At 37.5% G+C, this 21,239-nt stretch overlaps 2 protein-coding genes across 2 annotated transcripts; one reads left to right on the forward strand and one right to left on the reverse strand.

Moving 5' to 3' along the window:
• The first annotated feature begins 3,815 nt into the window (after positions 1–3,815).
• Positions 3,816–12,130, forward strand: LOC121326482 (beta-klotho-like). The gene is made up of 5 exons (XM_041269807.1): positions 3,816–4,502; positions 7,095–7,602; positions 8,469–8,737; positions 9,365–10,508; positions 11,181–12,130. Exons 1-5 carry the CDS (start codon positions 3,816–3,818, stop codon positions 11,516–11,518), a joined length of 2,946 nt encoding a protein of 981 aa, XP_041125741.1. The 3' UTR covers positions 11,519–12,130.
• A 1,712-nt stretch (positions 12,131–13,842) lies between these two features.
• On the reverse strand, positions 13,843–21,090 carry LOC121323957 (60S ribosomal protein L9). Its single transcript, XM_041265307.1, has 7 exons — positions 21,066–21,090; positions 20,372–20,418; positions 20,153–20,268; positions 18,403–18,498; positions 18,136–18,268; positions 17,510–17,590; positions 13,843–13,999 (listed from the first exon to the last, which is right to left on the reverse strand). Exons 2-7 carry the CDS (start codon positions 20,415–20,417, stop codon positions 13,890–13,892), a joined length of 582 nt encoding a protein of 193 aa, XP_041121241.1. The 5' UTR covers position 20,418; positions 21,066–21,090; the 3' UTR covers positions 13,843–13,889.
• Between the last annotated feature and the right edge of the window lie 149 nt (positions 21,091–21,239).

Genomic DNA, 21,239 nt, shown 5'->3' on the forward strand with positions numbered 1-21,239 from the left:
GTTTTTTTTGCTGCTGAACCACAAAGAATTTCCGAATGTCCTGGTGGAAAAAAAAAGTGTTAATACAGCAGAATTTTACATTTTTTGCCACAAAACAGGCTTACGCTATTTAGGATGGCCTTCCAAGGGGCCACAATGAGAATCTTGTACTTTTCCACCTATTCACAGGGGTTCTGAAATAATAAAAGTTGAAGCTTGTGGATATACCTAGCCAGGGATGTAAATATGACTACTATTACATAGCAGTTTCACCCATTCTAGGTTTTAATAGAAGCTTGATGAGCAACAGCCTGTAGGGTAAGTAACAAGCTCAGATGTGTTTTTATTAAACTCACAGTACAACCAGGAATGGATCTGTATGCTATGAAACCACTGGAATTCTTATGCATTTCGGTCCCTAATGCTTTTATATATGACAGTGTGTGCCTCCTCTCCATCCTTATCATCTTATAACTCTAAATGAACACCTAAGTGCATTAGGATGACATGAACGTTTAGGTATAAGTTACAACCTTACCCATGTAGTCGCCAATACTTTATGAACTTTAACCAATCTTGCTGAAACTGTACAGACTTGCACTGAATTAATTCCTGCAGAAAATGTTTTCACTAAATGCTAGCTGTTAAACACGTGCACAGTCAGAACAGAACTGCCCCGCTCTGCTTATCTTTCCTTACCCCAGCTTACACTAAATATCTTTAGGTGTTTCCATAACCTGTGCAATATGGGCCTTTTCGTTTGTATTTTACTTATTCTGACTGTATCTACCCTAAAGAATTAGCTATAACTTTGTATCACATTGACCAAATATTATAATGTTACATTATAATTACAAAATTACTTATCAGCAATTGGTTGTTAAAATTATGGTACACACTGTGTAATTATAACTGATATGTGAAACGGATAATACAACTCCTGTACCCCTTCTCAGTTCCACTGAGCATCATGGCAGGCAGTGGCACCAGCTCGTGTCTACGCAGCTGTAAACAAATCGCTTTACTTCATCGATTGTTTGTAAAAGTTACGAAAGATCACAGATCACTGTCATTTTTTCCCCCACATAACCGTGCATTTGTTAGGAAAATAGGCTCACTGGATTAACATTCTTTGCGCTACAAACTGCGGTTGCTATCCAGTCACTTCAAAGCCATAAGATTGTCATTGCTCATTTGAAAGTGAGGGTCGTACCGGGGTTTGCACGTTGCTATTTTGTTGTTGTTACTCACCATAGTTTGTAAAAATGTATGTTTTGTTATTTTTCGCTGCCAGATTCCATCTACCTACTCTCTCCCCTTCAGTTTGGCGCCAAGTATTTAAGGGCGCTGCAAAATGACGAAACTATATTATTTTGTTGCTGCACATGACCTGTTGTTCAGTTCAGAGTTATTGACTGTCTTGCAAGAGCCGTGTATTAAATACCCTTTTTGTCGAAAACACACACACAACCCCTGCTACTGTACTGTACATTGGTGGGGCAGCCATTGGTAAAATAAAACCACAGTGGTATATTTTATATATTTTGACATACACTATGATATTAAAATCAATTGAGCGAAACTGTGAATCACAGCATACAGGTGGGAACACTGCAGTGTTATGTTGTATTAAGAAAAAAAAAAACGTACCATTGCTGCTAATTATGTGTTAATTGGCAATGTTGCTTTTCTGTAAAGGTGGTAGCTTTTCGTGTAAATTAATAATCATACAGGTCCCTATTATCTGTGTATCCTGCTTACCCTGACATCATAGTGTAGATCCACAAGCTCCTACATACCATAAATCAAAGTGGCAGCTGCTGCTAAATTGAATTTTTGTAAGTCAACGCTAACAACATCTAGCTACATTGCACACATTTCTTATTGGATTATCTGAGGACCAAGGCATATATAATAATATATATATATATATATATATATATATATATATATATATATATATATATATATATATATATATATATATACTACAATTTCTAAGACGAGTCGACGAATGAGATACTATTGTGAGGCTAACTAAACGAACCTTGATCTACGTAAAGGAGTTTCTTCCAAAAAAAACCAGTATTTTGTCATAAATTTATATAATTGTATAAAGAAACTTATTTTCTTTTGCACAGCTTTTTTGCAAACAAGTTAAGTATCAGCAAATATGTAAATAGCTTAAACATATAAATAATTTATTTATACCACACTAAGAAGGGGTCCCTCCCTTACAGACGCAAAATACATTAAAATATTATCCAATGTACCATGTATTTATATAGTGCCCCATATATGGCACCCTATAATTTAACTACAAATACCACAATATCAATCAAATCATTCAAATGAATTTGTATAGTGTCTTTCATGTCAAGACACCCTAAAGCACTTCACATGACAAATAAATATACTATACAATAATCTAATCTAATCTAATCTAATCAAATATAATATCAAAAAACATCTAAAAACAAATGGGAAAAAGAAAAAACAATTCATTCACTCATTCATTAAAAAATAAATAAATAAATAAATAAATAAGTAAAATACCTATTAACAAAATTCTAAAATAGGCCATCCCAATCAATATTAGTCTGTGATTCATGTGATATGACTTCTTATAAGATAGACCTGTTTATAAAACTAGCAATGAAATAAAAATACTGATATTAAAAAAAAAAAAAAAAATGAAAAAAAAAACACTATACTGTAATATTTTGTGTGGCAATATATTATTTTGTTTCCATAAAGTATTTCTGTTAACTTAATGCCTACTATTCTGAAAGATCCACCGCTAGACTAGTTTTCATGTCACTACAATTCCAATGCTAATGTTCAAGCACAATGTCCTTACTGTATCACAGTAATATTCTGTATATAGCTAGACTTGCGTCATTTTTGTACTGTGCTGGAAAATGATGTAATTCATTATTATCCTTATGTTATATGTATCATCATGTTATATTCTATGTTATATTTTATCCTTCTTCATCAACAGAGGATATAATCAACAGAAAAAAAATAGTATGATATATAGTATAGATGTTTATGACACCTTTAACCCCCATTTTTAAATGAAGCGTTGTTTGTTTTTTTAAATATAACTCTTGTTTTTATTATTATGACTATTTTATATCTAACAGTAACTGTCAGCTCACATTTACCAAAGCCATAAAATAAAATGTTATGAAACATTAAATGTACATAGCTAATGTATGCCTTTATAACAACAGGCTGAGAATATAATGAAGATATCCCAGTACATTATATATGTGTTTTCTTACTTGTAAATGTAATGTGTGCTAACTGCTTGGTTTTGGTAACCATTACCTGAATCAGATTATCTTTTTTTTTTTTTTTCATCAACACAGACACTGAAGCAGGCCCGTCCACAGTTTATTTACACTAAAGTGTATGAATGTTTACTTACAAAATGTACCTGAATTAAACTGTATTGATGTGCAGTGGGTAATCACATTGTTCCATTGTTATGGCTGTGTTTGAACAGCCCACAGTAGTGAAGTGTCCCAGTAGCTACAAGGACACCTCCCTAAAGCAGAGTTCCCCCTTGTGACCCATCCTTCGGCTCACAGTTCAAGCTAATCATTGACAGAGCATAAAGCTTTTTTTCACTACTGCAGTGACAAGGCAGACCAGCAGTTCATTCTACAGATGGAGAGAAACTGCACGGATGGGTCACAGCCTATTTGTCTACCTTTCATTTACTTGTTAACATGTTTTTTACTCCACTTATTTGAAGTGCATTTTGATTCACCATGTACAGCCAAGGTTTGTTAAGACATCTAGTTTTCTCATTGCTTTGCATGGGAATGGTTGCTTGTGAGCCTGGGGATGGAAGATCTGTGTGGAGAAGACTATCAAGCTTGAACCTTCTGAATGAAACCCAGCTCTTTCTATATGACACATTCCCTCAGGATTTCCTCTGGGGGGCTGGGACTGCAGCATTTCAGACTGAGGGAGCTTGGGACCAGGATGGCAAAGGTCCCTCCATCTGGGACCACTTCACTCACTCCCAATACATCAGGTTTGGCAATACCACAGCAGACAGCTCCAGTGACAGCTACAGACTGTGGCAAAAGGATCTGGCAGCTCTTCAGCACCTAGGAGTACAGACTTATGGGTTCTCTATTTCCTGGCCACGGCTTTTTCCAAACGGAACATTGGAGAATGCCAACAAGAAAGGTCTGGAGTTCTATAACCAGCTTATTGATTCCTTAAAAAAGGTTAATATTGAGCCTATAGTTACTCTCTACCACTGGGACCTGCCCCTAGCGCTTCAACTAAAGTATGGAGGATGGAAGAGTAATAGCTTGGTGGATATCTTTAATGACTATGCAGCCTTTTGTTTTGAGACCTTTGGGGACCGTGTCAAGTACTGGGTTACTATCCACAATCCTTATCTGGTTGCTTGGTATGGGTACGGGACAGGTATGCATGCTCCCGGAGAAGCAGGGAATTCTGCAGCTGTCTTTGCAGTGGTACACAATCTAATCAAGGTAAACTAATGTTCTGATAGTGGACTTTGTCTGTGCTTAATCCTCCAATAACTCAATAACATTACAGCTCATGAGTAATCTTTATGGTATTTGTTTTATTGGTCCATCTTCTAATTAGGAAATAATCCTTAAATATAGAACCCAGGACCACTCAAAATAATTGCAAGCAACGCACAACAGTAAGCAAAATGTAAAAATGACAACTTCCATTTTTAAGTTGCAGTTTCCCAATTTACAAGACATTTGTTTTATCGCACTTTTAATAAAAGCCCTTTACAATATTGCAGTTATTAAATGTTAGATTAAATTAAAATATAATGATAATGGAATACAAGTCTTATTAATTGGGATGTTTTGTGCTTGCTGATGCATTAAGAAAAACACAGCGTGTTTGTTTACATTGATGTTACTTGTTACTATTTGATTTTGTGGCTTGTGTTTGTCCCTTCAATGCATACAAAATCAAACAACCAGTCAATAATGAGCTACAGTGAGTCAGGATGACACTTCTATGTTATAAGCTGTATTATTGCTGTATTAGTTAGTAAGTAAAACATGAAATCAATCATTGTTAAAGTCGTTTTAACACCAGTATCAATACATTGTTCCGATCACTTGTAATTCTTAGCCATTAGGCTCTTTTTGGGCTTGAATACATAACCATTGTTAAATGACGCATATCCCCATGCTGTGTCGTATTGAGAGAAAAAAAGCCATTCTGATCCAGTACCTGTCTGCCTCTTTGTCAGCGTCCGGGTCTTGTCTGGGTACATTACAGCCGTCCTGTTACACATGGTGATATACTTTGTAAATGTATCTTATAGCTATAATTTGAAATTTACATCCAGAGAATTAATGTTACAGACATGCTTGTTTTGTGTCATATTAATGAGTGACTAAATCAAAGTTGAAAAAACTTGGTCAGAATGCTAATTAATCTTGCCAGAACCCTTGCAAGATTAATTTTATTATTATTATTATTATTATTATTATTATTATTATTATTATTATTATTATTATTATTATTATTATAATTGTTTGTTTGTTTATTTATTAGCAGACACCCTTATCCAGGGTGACTTACATTTGTTGCAAAAAATCACAGTACAAAGTATCACATTATAAAATATCACATTACAAGTTATCACATTACAGAATATCATAATATAGACAAGAGTAGTTATGAAAGTACAGTAAGTTCAAATTCAAGTAAGAGCAAAATAAAGAATACAGTAAATTATAAGTAAGAGTGAGTTTAACTAAGAGCAGCCAAAACTTATAGTAAATATTTACTTATATGAGCAATTATAAAAATGTGAGTATGGTTACCTATACAAGATATAGTACGTGCAGCAGGGTAAGCAGCAGTTCAGTGCAAATACAAGCTGATACAAGTACTGGTACAATTAGGTGCTGTATAGTCCAATATGGTCGAGAGTTGTGATGTTACAGATGCTATTGAACAGGTGTGTCTTGAGGAGGTGTCAGAAGGTGGTCAGGGACTGAGCAGTCCTGAAATCCATGGGTAGGTCGTTCCACCACTGTGGGGCAAGAGTGGAGAAATAGCGGGACAGGGGGTGAGAGGGGGTGTAGGGAGAAATGATCTGGAGAAGTCTGGAGATAAGAGGGAGCAGAAAGCTTAAGATAGCGATAGGTGAGTACAAGAGTTTTGAATTGGATGTGAACATCGATATGGAGCAGGTGCAGAGAGCGGAGCAGTGATGTAGCGTGGGAGAAACAAGGAAGGGAAAAGTCAAGGCACGCAGCAGAGTTTTAGATGGGTAGCAGAGACAGGAAGGCCGTCCAGGAGGGAGTTGCAGTAGTCAAGGCGGGACAATATGAGGTTCTGAACTAGGAGCTGCATGGAGTAGTTAGTGAGGAAGAGGCGAATTTTGCACGTTGCTGAGGAAGACGTGACAGGAGCGTGTCAGAGTAGAGATGTGCTGAGAGCAGGAGAGAGAGTGAATGAGGAAGGAGAGAGGGTGGTGGATTCAAGCGGAATAGAGATAGAGAGATCAGCGGTGGTGGAGGAAGAGGGGGAAGAAAAGGAGGTCTAATGAATTATACAGATCCTACGGACTACATAAAAGAAAGTGTGTATTTAGTGCACAGCTAAAGCCATCCAACGTTGAGTCAGAAACATACCTCCTGGACATTATTGCTTTACAATGTCATGTAATTGTTACTTCCAGCCAATAAGAATCCAAGCTAGCCTTGTTTTTAATTTCTCAGAGACCTTGTTTTGGAGTGTAAACAGATTAGTCCAAGCCCACAGGTGGTTTGTAATACAATTTACAGTAAAATGCAAGAAGCCTTTTACAGGATTTGCAAACAAAACAAGACATTCTACTAATCTTTTCTGTTTTGTTTTTTTTTATACATATTTTTATTACATTTGAAATAACATAATGCAGTCTTATAATGCACACATATTCTCAAATATATAACTTCAACATTCATACATGTATAAATGTAAACCCACAACCCATACCCATGCTTTCAGTGACAATTATTACATAATAGGAATAGTATAACAAATGTTTTCACTATAGTAAGCGGACATGAATAAAAAAAAAATTTCTGTTTTTCTAGGCCCACGCAAACGTATGGCACACATATGACAAACATTTTCGCAAACTCCAGGGTGGGTTTGTATCAATAGCTTTGGGGTCCCACTGGATTGTGCCTGGGAAAGGGAACATGAATCCTGTCAATGTTGAAAGGTGCCAACAGTCTATGGAGGCTGTGCTGGGCTGGTTTGCGGCACCCATATTTGGAAATGGTGACTACCCTGCTGTATTGAAAAACAAAAGCCAAGGCCTTATCCCTTCTTTCACGGAAGACGAGAAAAAACACATCAGTGGAACGGCTGACTTCTTTGCGTTTTCCTTTGGACCCAACAACTTACGCTCAGCTCTTGCAAAGTCAGGCCAACAAGTTTCGCTCAACATGAGGCAGGCTCTGAACTGGATACAACTGGAATATAACAATCCCAGGATTCTCATTGTGGAGAGTGGATGGTTCACAGATCACAAGGTTACAACTGAAGACACCACTGCTATTTATCTGATGAAGAAGTTTATCAATGAGGTATTGCAAGGTGGGTAGAAGGCTTTGGCAGCAGTATTATTTGTCAACAGTAAACGTCATCCTTCTATACATTAAATGAGGGGCATTTTTTTGAATTTTAAACATTCTTACTATTTTTATTTTTGATTCAAAGAACAATTTGTTAGGGGTCTGAAATGTCACGTTATTGTTTTGTATATTTTTTTCTGTTTCATCATATCCTGGTGTTTAAAGCTTCAAAGTGACTCTCAGTCAGCAGGTACACCACAGTGTAACCTGTCCCCTTACAACACTCTGCTCCTACTAGATTTAAGAAATACATCAGTAAGAAATACCACATACAACAAATGTTGAAGTTGTTACATGCACAGAGGGCAGTTTTGCTGGGGGACAGGTAATAGCTACACAATGGTGTACCAGATGAACTTAGAACTAGAACTAAGAGAGAAGACTCTTGGAGGCCACAGGGGTGCTTTACTTCTGAGTTTTACAAATGTACCAGGATGCAATGACTGAAACAGAAAAAGATATTCGGGCACTCTCAACCAGAAGAATACATTAGTTGTGGAAATCCATTCCGGTTGACATCAGGCATTTTGAAACATTGGGTTCTTTTAAGTCTAGAATTTTTTTTTTTTTTTTTTTTTAAATGTGCTTTTATATAATTGGTTGTATCTAGAGTGTATTGTACATGAGGTGTTTTGTTTTGTTTTTAATTTTGTACAGCACTCTGGGATGCCATGGCATAAAGTGTGCTATATAAAAATACAAATATATTGTATTGTATTGTATTGCATCAGTTGAGATAACTGTGATTCATTGTCTCATACTCATGGCGAGTTGCTTTAAAAGATGTACAGGTTTTTTAAATAAATGTTGTTTTTTTTCTCCTTTCAGCTATTAGACATGACAGTGTGGACGTCTTTGGCTACACAGCATGGTCGTTGGTTGATGGCTTTGAGTGGCAATATGCATACAATAGCCGAAGGGGGCTGTTTTACGTGGATATCAATAGTAAAGAAAAAACGAGAATTCCCAAAACTTCTGCTCTTTTCTACAAACAGATTATCAAACAGCATGGCTTTCCAGGGAGTGAGATAAACCAACCCATTCGGGGTCAATTTCCTTGTGACTTTCAGTGGGGGGTCTCAGACTCAACCCTTCAGGCAAGTCAAAACTGCATGTGTATCTACTGTATACTGTGTACTGCAGGGTTCTTTAGTTAGCCCTCAGTGCTTGGAATTATATTGATATCATTTATATGGATAATGCAACAGCTGCCGATGACAGAAAACCAGTAAAGATCATAACAAATGTCAGGACGTGTTTAATGCAGTAATTTAGTTTCAGGAATTGTTTCTTGTTCTTATCTCAGAGCCCCTTGATAGTATAACAGTATTACAATGCACTGCCTGTCACTCCCTTTTAATCTCTAAATATTATTATTCTAGACAATTACCAGGTGGTTTCAGCTTAGATAAATGTATGGTAATATATTTATCACAATTTTGTAACATCTTTGAATAAGTGTAGATTTAAAACCACTGAGACATTATCATATTATTACATTACCCAGCAACACCTGCCTTAACTGTAAACAAGGGTCCATAAAAATAATTCCAGACATATTTATTGCAGGATGTGTTTAACCTTTTTACACTTTCCCACAGTCCTAGAAAAGACAATGGTCAACTTTGACTGTGCCAAAAACTGATACCCCTGCCCTTTGTCAACTCTCAGAAGCCCTACTCAACTTCCCCAGTTTAATTTCACTCTTTTATCCTAAACCACAGGTGCATCTCACACCCTACTCTCCTCAATTCACTGATCCTAACCTGTACCTCTGGAACATCACTGGAGACGGGGGTCTTCACAAAATCAGTGGTGTCAAGCTGAAGACACGGTCTGCCCAATGCACAGCCTTCAGTGCCATCAGAAATCATCTCCATTTAGTTAGGAAGCTGAAGGTCGATCACTACAGGTTCGCCCTCAACTGGTCCCTAATTCTACCCAATGGTGGCCTGTCGGTCATCAACTTGGAAGCCCTTAGATACTACCGGTGTGTGATTACAGAGCTGCTGAAGCATAACATCAAGCCCATGGTGACTTTGTACCATCCAACCCACCACCAACACCTTGGCTTGCCTTTGTCTTTGCATAGCGCTGGGGGGTGGCTCAACAGGTCCACTGCTCATGCCTTCAGGGACTACGCTGACCTGTGTTTTAAAGAGTTAGGGGAATGGGTTGGGCTGTGGATCACTGTGAATGAACCCAATAGCCTAAGTCATGCTTATAATGTAAGTAGCAGTGATACATACACAGCTGCCCACAACTTGATAATGGCGCACGCAATGGTCTGGCAGTTGTATGACAAGCACTACAGAGTCCAGCAACATGGAATGGTATCGCTCTCCTTGCACGCTGACTGGGCCGAACCCGCCAATCCATATCTGCCATCTCATGCTGCTGCTGTACAGAGGTACTTGCAGTTTGAGCTGTCTTGGTTCATGGAGCCTATTTTCAGGACTGGCGATTACCCTACCGCAATGCGCCATTACCTGCAGGAGAAGAACATAGAGGGGCTGTCCCGGTCCACACTCCCGTATTTCACTGAAAAGGAAAAGAAAACAGTCAGGGGTGCAGCTGACTTTGTGGCCCTGAACCACTTCACCACGCGGCTGGTGAAATACCAGCGGCAGAACGGCAGCCGGTACGAACACGACCGTGACAGCAACCTCATGTCAGACATCACCTGGCCCAGCTCCCCCCTGGGCTTATCTGTGGTACCCTGGGGGATTCGCAGAGTTCTAAATTGGGTTAAGGCCAGCTATGGAAATGTAGGCCTTTACATTACAGCCAACGGGGTAGATGACACATCTTATACAGATGAGCTCAGAACATTTTATATAAGGCATTACATTGAAGAGGTGTTAAAAGGTGAGTTTAATTATGTATACTGACTAATCTGATTGAGGGTTAATTTAACTGCTATACAGTGCGTTAGAATTTTTAATTAAACAATGAGTTCAGCAGAAAGCTACATAAAATAAGAGGAATCCATTACGACAGGGATGTCAGAAGTTGGCCTTCCCAGTTCTGGTCTTTGTTGCAATCCTGTTCCAAATAATTTAATTAAACTAATTAATCCTCCACCCAGGCTCTGATTATATAATTGTATCTGTTAAACCTGGAGTAGACTGGGATTGGACACTCCTGCATTACAGTAAAATAAAACAAACAAAAAACATTTTCAATAACACTTTATACAACCTTGAATTATAACACTTGATTGTAACTAGGAACAGTTGCAAATTAAGGGAATTCATTCTTTCACACCTATTTCTAGTTCAAAACACACATAACACTAAAGGTGATACCCTTGTGTATACGGTGTAATTTTGAAGTGCAAATGCAAGTAAGCATAACAATGGCCTGACAAAAAAATGCCACAAAAGTAATGGTAACTGCATGTACTGTATTTGGGTGGATGCCAACGGATCAAATCCTCCCTTCCCCATAGCAGGGAGCAGCTGTAGTACTGTCATCAATAAAAGTAATCTGATGCTTTTAAAATTGACTGTTGATGATTGTTTCCCCATTTCTCAACAGCACATCAAGAAGATCATATCAACATCAAAGGATACTACAGCTGGAAGTTACAGGATAAGCATATGCCACAGTTTGGATTGTTCAACTCACACTACTACAAATCAAGCTCCAAGGCCTCAGTGCATTTCTACAGCCAACTGGTCACTAACAATGGCTTTCTTTCAGAAAAACAAGTCCAATCTTGTAAGGAAAAGGACACGCAGAAAAATTGTTTACTGTGTGCCTTGATACTGGAGAGAAAGCCCTTGTTTTTCTTTGGGGTCTGTCTTCTCATCACTGTTGCACTGTGTGTTTCAGTGCTCTTCATTCACAAAAAGAAACGAAAGAAGCCATACTGAAATCCAACACTCCCTCCCTTATGGGGCCTGTTGCACACAGGTTTTATATAAGAGACATCGTTGTTTTCTAGTCACTCCTGCCTTGGTAGTGCATTTAAAAGGATGAATTGAATGGAAGAAAGTAAATTAAGTGCTCTGCAGTAATTCGAGTTAAAGGCTTTGTTTATTTTGTTTGTTTTCTTTTTTGCTTGAGAGAAAAGTGAGTCAAACGCATCTTAAATGGAGTTCTGTGAAGACAAGCTTCAGTACTGAATTGGTTGTGTGGCACATAATTTAAACCATTTATAGCTTTGTATTTCTACATCCTACATACAGTAATGTGGGACTGCCTATGAATTTCAGTATTATGTTTTTTCTTATTATAAAAATAGTTTCTTTCAAAATTATGAAAAATAAGTAAGAAAAATCCAAAATACTAATATTCATAGGCGCTTTCAACTTTTGCACACAGCTGTGTGTGCATATAGTTTTTTGCTAGCTTCCAATTGTTTTATAATGTTTAATAATTGACATGATATTTTTTTAATTATTATTAAGCAGGATTCTCCTAAATTGTACTGCATTTTAGTGTATCCAGCACGTATGAATCTGATGTGTTCAATACAAAATAATATATTTAATTAAAAGAATACAATCTAAATTATATTTGAATCAAACTCTAGTTTGCTAAGGCTTCTTTAAAAAACACTGATTTTAAAATTAATGCAAAAAAAAAACACCAAAAAACTCTTATTGCCACAATGTTAGTTGTTATTTTTGTATGTAATTAGTATGTAAGTATGTGTCTGTCTGTATTTAGTGCAACTGTTATACACAAGTCTGTTCAACAAATTGAGCCAAATAAGGTTCAATTTAATTTCACCCAAGCAGAAAGCTACCTGGGGTCAAGCAATGCCAGTTTTTAGGGTTTAAAAAACAAAACAACAACAAAAAAAAAAAAGGTATTTATGTGCTGATCGTGTCTGTCCATCTGTCACATTATACAGAACACATGATATATATATATAGATTTTGCACCAATCTTGCACCATTTGAATTTGGCTATAATCTGATAAACACATAAACATGCACTGGTTTTAGCACATCATACATCTGTATTTAGATTTCTGCTATAAAGTGAATGCACCAAAACCTGTACACTTAAAGAGTAATTGCACAAGCTGTCTGGTCCTTTTTTGTAAACTACATGTTCGCTAGCCCTCCCACTGCTGTCAATGTCTTCATTAACACCATCTCAAGTGACACTGTCACATGACCAGGTCGAGTGCCCTGGTTGGCAGTTTCCCAGGTACTGTAAAACAAATGCAATTACCCATCTCTCACAATAAACCTGGAGCTCACCATGACTGAAGGCATATTTTTTGCTGCAGCCATTTGTAAATATGAGGAGGGGTTTAAAACCTTTTAATCATAATCTAGTTTTAAGTTTTAAACTGCAAAAGACATCAAGTTTAACAGTTTTTGCAGTTGTGTCTGCATTTTGTTTGCTAGATTCTTAAGCTTTTTTTGTTGTTGTTGTTCTGAATAGCCTACTTTTAATTCATGTCTAAAACCATTGTTTAGAATGACACTGTTCACCCTGACTGGAATTTCTGTTTTTTTTTTTTTTTTACCTTTTGTACATTTTTAAAATGTATTTGCTGCTGTTATAGTTCCTTCCATTTTATGCTGTACAGTACTTTCAGATTACTTTTATGTGTTTGCTATATAGCCATAAAAATAATTAAGCTTGTACATCATTTACAAATATTTATTTCTTTTTTGTATATACTATATATTTATTTTTTATATTCTTTTGCCTGCATCTTCAAACACTCACACATTATATATCTATCTATATCTATCTACACACTGCTGGGCAAAACTCCTAGACAAGTTGCAAATTTCAATCCAATGCATTATGAGCATCAACACTTTACTGTTATCGCACTGCAAAAATACCCGGAGGTACCGCACCGCTCGTCTGTCCCGGCCTTTAACCCTTCCAGTCAAGCACAGCCGCATTTAATTTCATGCAATGCTTTAATGGATTTAGAAAAGGGGCACCTCCTAGTGGCAAAACATTTCTGGAAACAGGTGCTTACTACATACAAGAGGTATGTTCTGAGGAAACAATTGTTTTTGGGAAGGTTTATTTTATGCTGGGTTTAAGATTAATAGGTTGGAAATTTATTACATGGGTAAATCTGCTGGCAAGTAATCAAGTTATTTCTATATTTGAAATGGGACACCCATTGTTACCCCCTGTATGACTGCCTGCAGTAGCAGGTCACTAAAAGATACACCTCCTCAGAGCTCATTTGATTAATGCAAAAGAAAAGAAATTTGTTTTTCCAAGGCAAATTTATTTAGTCCTGAATGAAAGCCATTTTTAATCAGAAGTCATCTCAAGCACAGTGGTCTTCTCGCTCACGTAAATCCCATCCAAGAATTTACGGATATCCTTCTTCTTGACCGTTGTTGCTTGTTGGATCAAGGCAGCTGCAAAGAAACACCACACAAAAAGAGTCAGAACCACACACTGTTGAAAAGTAACCTACTCAAAGTTTTTTTAATGTCTTAACTCTAGGTTTCACCTCAGAATTTACAATAGACTTTATATTAAGCTAAGGAAAATTAAGTTCCAAGTTACTGCTGCACTGTCAAATGGTCCCAGACCACACCAATTTAACACAGATTTACTAAAATACCCCCCTTCAAAACAGAGACCACCAAGTTTTCCTGATCTAATTGAAGATTGACAACAAAGCCCCATCAAAGCAGTAAAATAACAAATTTGTGCCAGGTCTGTAACATGAAAAAGCAGACCACCGTAACCTACATCCATCACATGGACATTCTTGTACTCTCATCTTGCTAAAAGAACGTTTTAACCAAATACCGCTATTGAATAAATTCTCCTCAACATATTGGCAAAACTGTGATCCAGCCACTATATACACTGACAATGAAAACTAGGGGGTAACCCACTGTGTTGAAAGAAACTACCAATGTGTTGACACTGTTAATGACCTTAAACTGCGAGGTGCCAGCAAGAACATTTGTGCTTACAAAACAATTAGTATAGGTGTCAGTACCATGACAACAGCATGTAAAAATAAAAAAAAATATGTATTACACAAATACACATACGTAACCAGTCAAACGTTTGAGTACATCTGCTTGAAACCAGGTTTTTCATGATTATCTAAGCGTTAAACTGTAAACTTGTCTATAAACACTTTAATTATGATACGTGTACTTATAAGCTGATAGTCATAAGTGAAATGCATTCAAAAATTCAATTTAAGAAAATGTAAATCTTGTCAATTTCAATGAAATGGTTACCCAAAGCAAGAGGATTTCAGTCTGAAGCCCAAATCAGATAAAAGTCTGAAATGTGTATAAAGCAGTGTCAGAACACTGGCCTAAGTGTCTTTTAAATGGTCAAGTTAACTAGCATATTACCTAATTAACCTTTTGTCACCAATTATTGTTAACAGGCGAGGGTCCATGATTACTATAAATATAAGTTAGCATAGGCACAAGTTTGTCATTCCTGAATGTAAGGGAGCAAATGAAAATGGCAACATACACTCAGTTAAGCAAAAAAAAAAAAAAAAAAAGATGGTCGATCTTTAAGACAATTTGCAAGAACTTTGCAAGTGTAACTAACTGCTGTGGTCAAGACCAAACTATCTGAAGAAACTGGCACTCGTGGACCGAACAAGGTCAGTCAGGCCAAGGATGACCTCAGAATCGGAGAACAAGTTTGAGTCATTCGAGCCACAAGTCAGCGAAACCGGCAATTAACGCCCCTGAAATACAAGCTCAGCTAAATGCTACTAGAAGTACAGATGTTTCATCAACTGTTCAAAAGGAGAGTGCATGAAGCTGGCCTAACAAAGAATTGCTGCAACGAAACCATTGTTAAGGAATACAGAATAAGAGGAAGAGACTTGCCTGGGCCAAAAACACAGAAACTGGACATTTGAGGAGTGGAAGACGGTCTTATGGACCGATTAATCAAAATTTGAAATATTTGGGTCCAACCGCCACGTATTTGAAAGACGCAGAGATGGTGAGCGCATGAGTTCTGCATGTGTGGTTCTCACTGTCAAGCATGGAGGAGGCAGTGTCATGGTCTGGGGTTGCTTTGCTGGTGACATGCCATTCCATCAGGATTATGGCTAGTTGGGCAGTCCTTCATTCTTGAGCAAGATAATGACCCAAAACACACCTCAAAGTTGTGCAAGAACTATCTGGCGAAGAAGGAAAGTGAAGGACAACTCAATCTAATGACCTAGCCTGCCCAGTCTCCAGACCTCAATCCCACAGAACTTGTATGGGACGAACTGGACAGAAGAGTCAAAGCAAAGCTACCCACAAGTGCCCTACATCTCTGGGAATTGCTGCAGAGGAGCTGGGAAGACATGTCTGGTGATTTCTTCCTGAAACTTGTTAACCAAATGCCTTGTGTCTATTAAGGCAAAGGGTTGCTATTTTGAGGAATCCAAGATTTAGAGACAATTTTCAATTTTCTTCATTTTTGCTGCTCAACACACTCAGCATCTGAACAGCAAAACAAGTCTTCTTCATTAGAATACTGTCTGATTACACTATGTAACAATTTTTGTTCCTAGGTAGTAAGTGTTATTTCCTAATTGCTTATGCCTCAAAAGTGTAGAAAATGGCTATTATTCCCCACAAACTTCGCTTTTGTGACCAGGACAATGATATTTCAAAATATCACTATTTCCAATGGGAGAACGGGCAAATGTGTGTCTTTTCGTTCACAAAGTCAGAAAAAAAACATATGAATCCAAATTAACATGTATTTATACTATAGTAATACAAAGACTACACGACTTAGAAGCGAGTAGTTTTTTGAGATTTACGATTATACTGTGTTATACTGTATTTACATAAATGTAATTCAAAACATGCTGACGAGTTTTTGTACGTCTGGATGTATACATAAGGGGAAACAGTATAAATACATGTTAATTTGGATTCATATGTTTTTTTTCTGACTTTGTGAACGAAAAGACACACATTTTGTCGTTCTACCATTGGAAATAGTGATAGTTTTGAAATATCTGAAATATCATTGTCCTGGTCACAAAAGCGAAGTTTGTGGGGAATAGCAGCCATTTTCTACACTTTTGAGGCATAAGCAATTAGGAAATAACACTTACTACCCAGGAACAAAAAAAAAAAAAAAAAACTTTGTTACACAGTGTTATTATACTGTTCCATGTACTTCAAAATGGGCATTCAATTTGTTTATCTTGCTTAATCTGGTTGTGGGTGTAATCGGCATTTAACCATAAACGGATTAATGTGCCGTCATTCATTATGTAACAAATTCAAGTTTGACTGAATTTTGTAACCAGAAACAATTTATGGCATCTTTTTTTGACTAACAACTTAGTTACTCTGCATTTAAGTAGTGTATGCTTAAAAGAATTTAACAAACATTGTTGTAGTTGACATTGCACAGGTTAAATTTCTCTACTGTACAGTACAGGTAGACTAATGCACAATGTTGGATAGAAAGTGGCTATAAAAGTTAGTCACATTACGTATTACAGAAGTGTTTTTACTAGTACAAATGCAAAATGCTAGTTTTGTGCAACTATTGTAAAAGCAAATGTATCAACTACTTTCAAGCACACAATATAATACTTATTTGTTGCATTTACTTTAGAAAATGAATACAATACCTGTTCATTTAAAATCTATAAAATTATAAAACAGTTTAAAATATAGGCCCTACGCCTAGTTTACAATAGCTTAAATGCACCATTATTGGTATTGGCCAATATGGGTAGAAATCCTTTGGCCAAGAAAATGTTTATCGGTGCACCCCTAGTAGAAAGTAAAAGGCTGGCAATTTGGCACTTCATCCAAAGTGAAAAGTGATGTGTTGCAGTCTGAAGCAAATTAAACCAACCAAACCAAGTGGCCATCTCTTTCATAAATTAAGTTTACAGAACTTTGAACACAAACCTGAGTTGGACACCAGCTCAATGTCGTTGCCTTCAAGAACCAGCTCGTCTTTCAGTGCCTGGGAAACATTACAGGTCACACCTGTGTAACATGTAAAAGGGTTAGACAACAGTAGACAAATTGTGAACCAAACTAAGCAGTAACTACTTGGACCACGTTGAACTTGTTACAGATTAGCCTGACAAACTTGTGTGTCAGCATTTATCCTTTCAAAGGGCTAGCTATTGTAGAATTTGACCGATGGGTATTGTGTTTTAAAGTGTTGACAATTGGCACTTTAATATAGAGCAGGTAAAAGAGTTTAAAAAAGTTTAATGTTAAGATTCTATGGACAGGCAGAATAAATGTGTAAAGGTTATACTACCGCAAAAACCTTCATACATCTTTACCAAAGCTCCTGTTACAATCCTTGAAATGCAGTCTAAAACAAACTTGGTGTCCTCATTTTAGAAGACTTTACAGTAAAAGTAATAGATCAGTTTTTTTCTGATAAAATCAACACACTAGGCCAGAAAGCAAAATAATGTAGAACATTTTGTAAGAAACTGAATTTGACTAATGACAAGCCAAAGGGTAAATGCTATAATCTCATATGCACAGATCGTGAAGCCACAGTAAATACCTACCCGGCCTCATGCGTACTCTGCGGATGTACTTTTCTCCCAAGAAATTCCTGATTTCCACCAGAGACCCAGTTTCCTGGACGACCACATTGATGGGGAAATGAGCATACACAGACCTCATCTTGTAACGGAAGCCCTATAAAAAGACATTCAGGGCTCCGATTAGTGCTCAAACAACTCCCTTACAGGGATTTATGACATTTGTAATAACTGCAGCATAAGCATTTGCAGTCAGCTGAATAGTAAACAGTTTCATGCGACAGCACTCACAAACGTGACTCCCTTGATCATGTTCTGAACATGACTGCAGATGGTCCGAACTGTAGCAAGCTCCTTTCTGTTACCCCACCATTTGTCAACACGAAGCTGAGAAGAAAAAATAAAATTGCATTAATTGTAAAGCATATATGAGCAAGTTAAATGTACTGTGCAAACGCTGCTTCACCCATTATCAGCTTGTTAAATTGTCTAACTATGTAGTGCTCCCCTTTATAAGGCTGACTTTTTACTGAAGAATAAGTTGCGGCATGGTTGTAGCTCTCATTTGCCTCATAAGCCATTCAACTTGCACTTTCATGTGTATCACAAGGCAGAACACCAATAGCACAACTGTAATTATAGCTCAGATTAGTATTAAAAATATATATTCATTCTCCAATACATTTCAATGCATTACTCCACCAGGAAATTGACAGAACAGCTTTTCTGGCCACACGGATGTGATAAGTATTCCTTAATTCTGTGACATGTTGCCTTGCAAAAGGCACAAAAGCAATACTCAGTTTTGAGGCATTCCAGAGGTTTGTGCCAGTACTGAAATGGCTCTCAGTGTAGACCACAATGCCGCCACTGACACTGCATTTTACATTCAAGGTGGATTTTATTTTTCCAAGTAAACGCAATTTCCTGTTCTGCCACGTGTTGACTGAAGAAAGAAATCCAACAAGATGGCAAGTGACCCAGGAAGCAATTGGTCCGAAAGTAGCAAGTGAGCTTTTGACCATCTGGGCAAAAGAGATAAACGCATAACCCGATGGGCACTGTGCAAGATGCTAATGTGTATTCCACAACAGTAGAAAAGTTAATGATGCGCGGTGTTGTGCATAATAAAAAGCAAGTGATGGCTAAATTAAAAATCACTGAAAAGGCAAATACCACAAGATAAGATCACAACACCACTGACTGAGCCCCCAAAGGCTGGATTCATTATGATTTGTTACAGTCTATTGTGATATTCAGAAAGTAGTGAAAAACAACACAGCAGGTACTAAAGCATCATTGTTTTGATCACGGTACTGAACACTAGCAAATTGTTAACATGAGAATAAACGCCTTCTGTATAAATGGGATTAAACTGGCAATATTGTTGTGTGTAAATGGTGAATTTAATTAACGAAACAAGGCACTAGTGCAGGCACTGATCCTGCATTTCCTGCACAGCTTTGAGACTCATCACTACTAACACTTTGGGCTTGACATGGGTGGAATTGCAATGCCATCTTATATTAAAAATGTTTACCTTTTTCAAGGAAGAGCTGGGAACTATATTAATACCACAACAGTATTTTGAATCTGGTTTCATAATAAAGTACTTACAGCTACCTTGCAAGATGAGACGCATGAACATTGGTTGCCGGGTACCTAAACATTTAGCATATTTATGCAAATAGTCAATCAGACACAGCAAGAACAGAAAGGGGTACCTGTAACACTTTCCTATTTCTAACCATGCCTTACTCCCAAAAAATGTTATCCAATGTGTACCAAGAACCACTATGCAGAAAAATTCAGCATCTGGGCTAGTAAGCTGGTTAAATATTTACTGGCCTCTTGCTGGGCACCCAGCATGTATGGCTACAACATCCCAGACACGGTTTCAAGCAAACAGATTCACTTGAGAGAACAAACAGTTGATTTTAGAACTTTATAGTAAAGGTTTTGGTTTCAGTGGTGTCCTTCCACTGTACACATGTTATCTGTTATACAATGCAAATGACAAGCACTGTGCCGACTCTCTTACCCTCTTTTGCTTCTTGCCGAGGAGGCTCAACTCAAGGTTGATGTGGTTGAATTCTCTGCGCAGAGTTCCGCGGGGTCCCTTCACGACCACTGTGCGCCCTTTCAGGGACACCTCGACTGCAAATACAAACGCACAAAACACGTAAGGCCTTCGGAAGTTGCATTTTCGACAGTACATTAAGAGGAGTAAAAAACATTTTCTACGGCAAACCGAGCTTACCGTTGTCTGGAATGTCGACGGTCTGGTTGCTGAGAATGGTCTTCATTCTGAGAGGGAAAAAAAGCGTTCAGCTTTACTTCTAAACACTGCTCTAAAAATTCTGACCTGCTATAAAACATTATCGTGCTTTTCTACACGGCGCTCCCATTACAAAACTTACCATCTGAAAAATTGAAACACAGGCATACAGAACTTTCGACTGCTCTGTTGCAAGTTTATCTTGGTATGAAATGCAACTAACATTGCGACTACTGCAGCACTTTCATTTCAACACGGAGCGCGAACTAATGGAAATCTGGTTGAGACCGTATGTGCAATACTTGCTATTTACATGATGTGTATTAATTCAATTATAGTTTCATCTTGGATTTTCTTTAATGCTGTTTAAGGCTTGTATAAAATAACGTGGCTTGTTTCAATGTATACGCAATATACTATACGTCGCATACAATTCAGAACTGGAATGACAGGCTATTGAAACCATGGGATATAGGCCTGACTGCTAAAATGAGAGCGTCTGACGAGTATTTTGCTTTTTGGGGTCCATCGTTCCTTAAACTCCTAAATACATAAGCCATCGTTATTGGCACAATGTGTCTTTTCTTATTACGTTTATCATATTCACATCACACAGACAATCTCTATAGATTACGTTGGATTTTCCTACACCACTATTACACTCTTCTATTCTTACCTCGCTGACGATGGAGGAAAGGAAGAAAGACCGACGCCTGCACGCAATTGTACCTTCCCGACGTTCTACGTCATCACGTTTTTGGTGCACATTTTAGACACGATCGAACGATCGCAGAGCCCAGAATAAAACCCTTTTAACTGATTTGTGACAGTTCTTAAATTTAAGTCTCAC

Source organism: Polyodon spathula, chromosome 1 (genome assembly GCF_017654505.1).
Source record: "Polyodon spathula isolate WHYD16114869_AA chromosome 1, ASM1765450v1, whole genome shotgun sequence".
NCBI lineage: Eukaryota > Metazoa > Chordata > Actinopteri > Acipenseriformes > Polyodontidae > Polyodon > Polyodon spathula.

What these genes read in the sequence shown, in the direction of transcription:
- LOC121326482 (XM_041269807.1), top strand. Translation starts at nt 3,816, where the DNA reads ATGGTTGCTTGTGAGCCTGGGGATGGAAGATCTGTGTGGAGAAGACTA. An exon ending in TATCAATGAGGTATTGCAAG is followed by an intron (nt 7,603 to 8,468) that starts GTGGGTAGAAGG and finishes TTCTCCTTTCAG; the next exon opens with CTATTAGACATGACAGTGTG. An exon ending in TCTCAGACTCAACCCTTCAG is followed by an intron (nt 8,738 to 9,364) that starts GCAAGTCAAAAC and finishes CCTAAACCACAG; the next exon opens with GTGCATCTCACACCCTACTC.
- LOC121323957 (XM_041265307.1), bottom strand. Translation starts at nt 20,417, where the DNA reads ATGAAGACCATTCTCAGCAACCAGACCGTCGACATTCCAGACAACG. An exon ending in CAGAGTACGCATGAGGCCGG is followed by an intron (nt 17,591 to 18,135) that starts GTAGGTATTTAC and finishes CATGTTACACAG; the next exon opens with GTGTGACCTGTAATGTTTCC. An exon ending in TGAGCTGGTGTCCAACTCAG is followed by an intron (nt 14,000 to 17,509) that starts GTTTGTGTTCAA and finishes GTTTCTTTGCAG; the next exon opens with CTGCCTTGATCCAACAAGCA.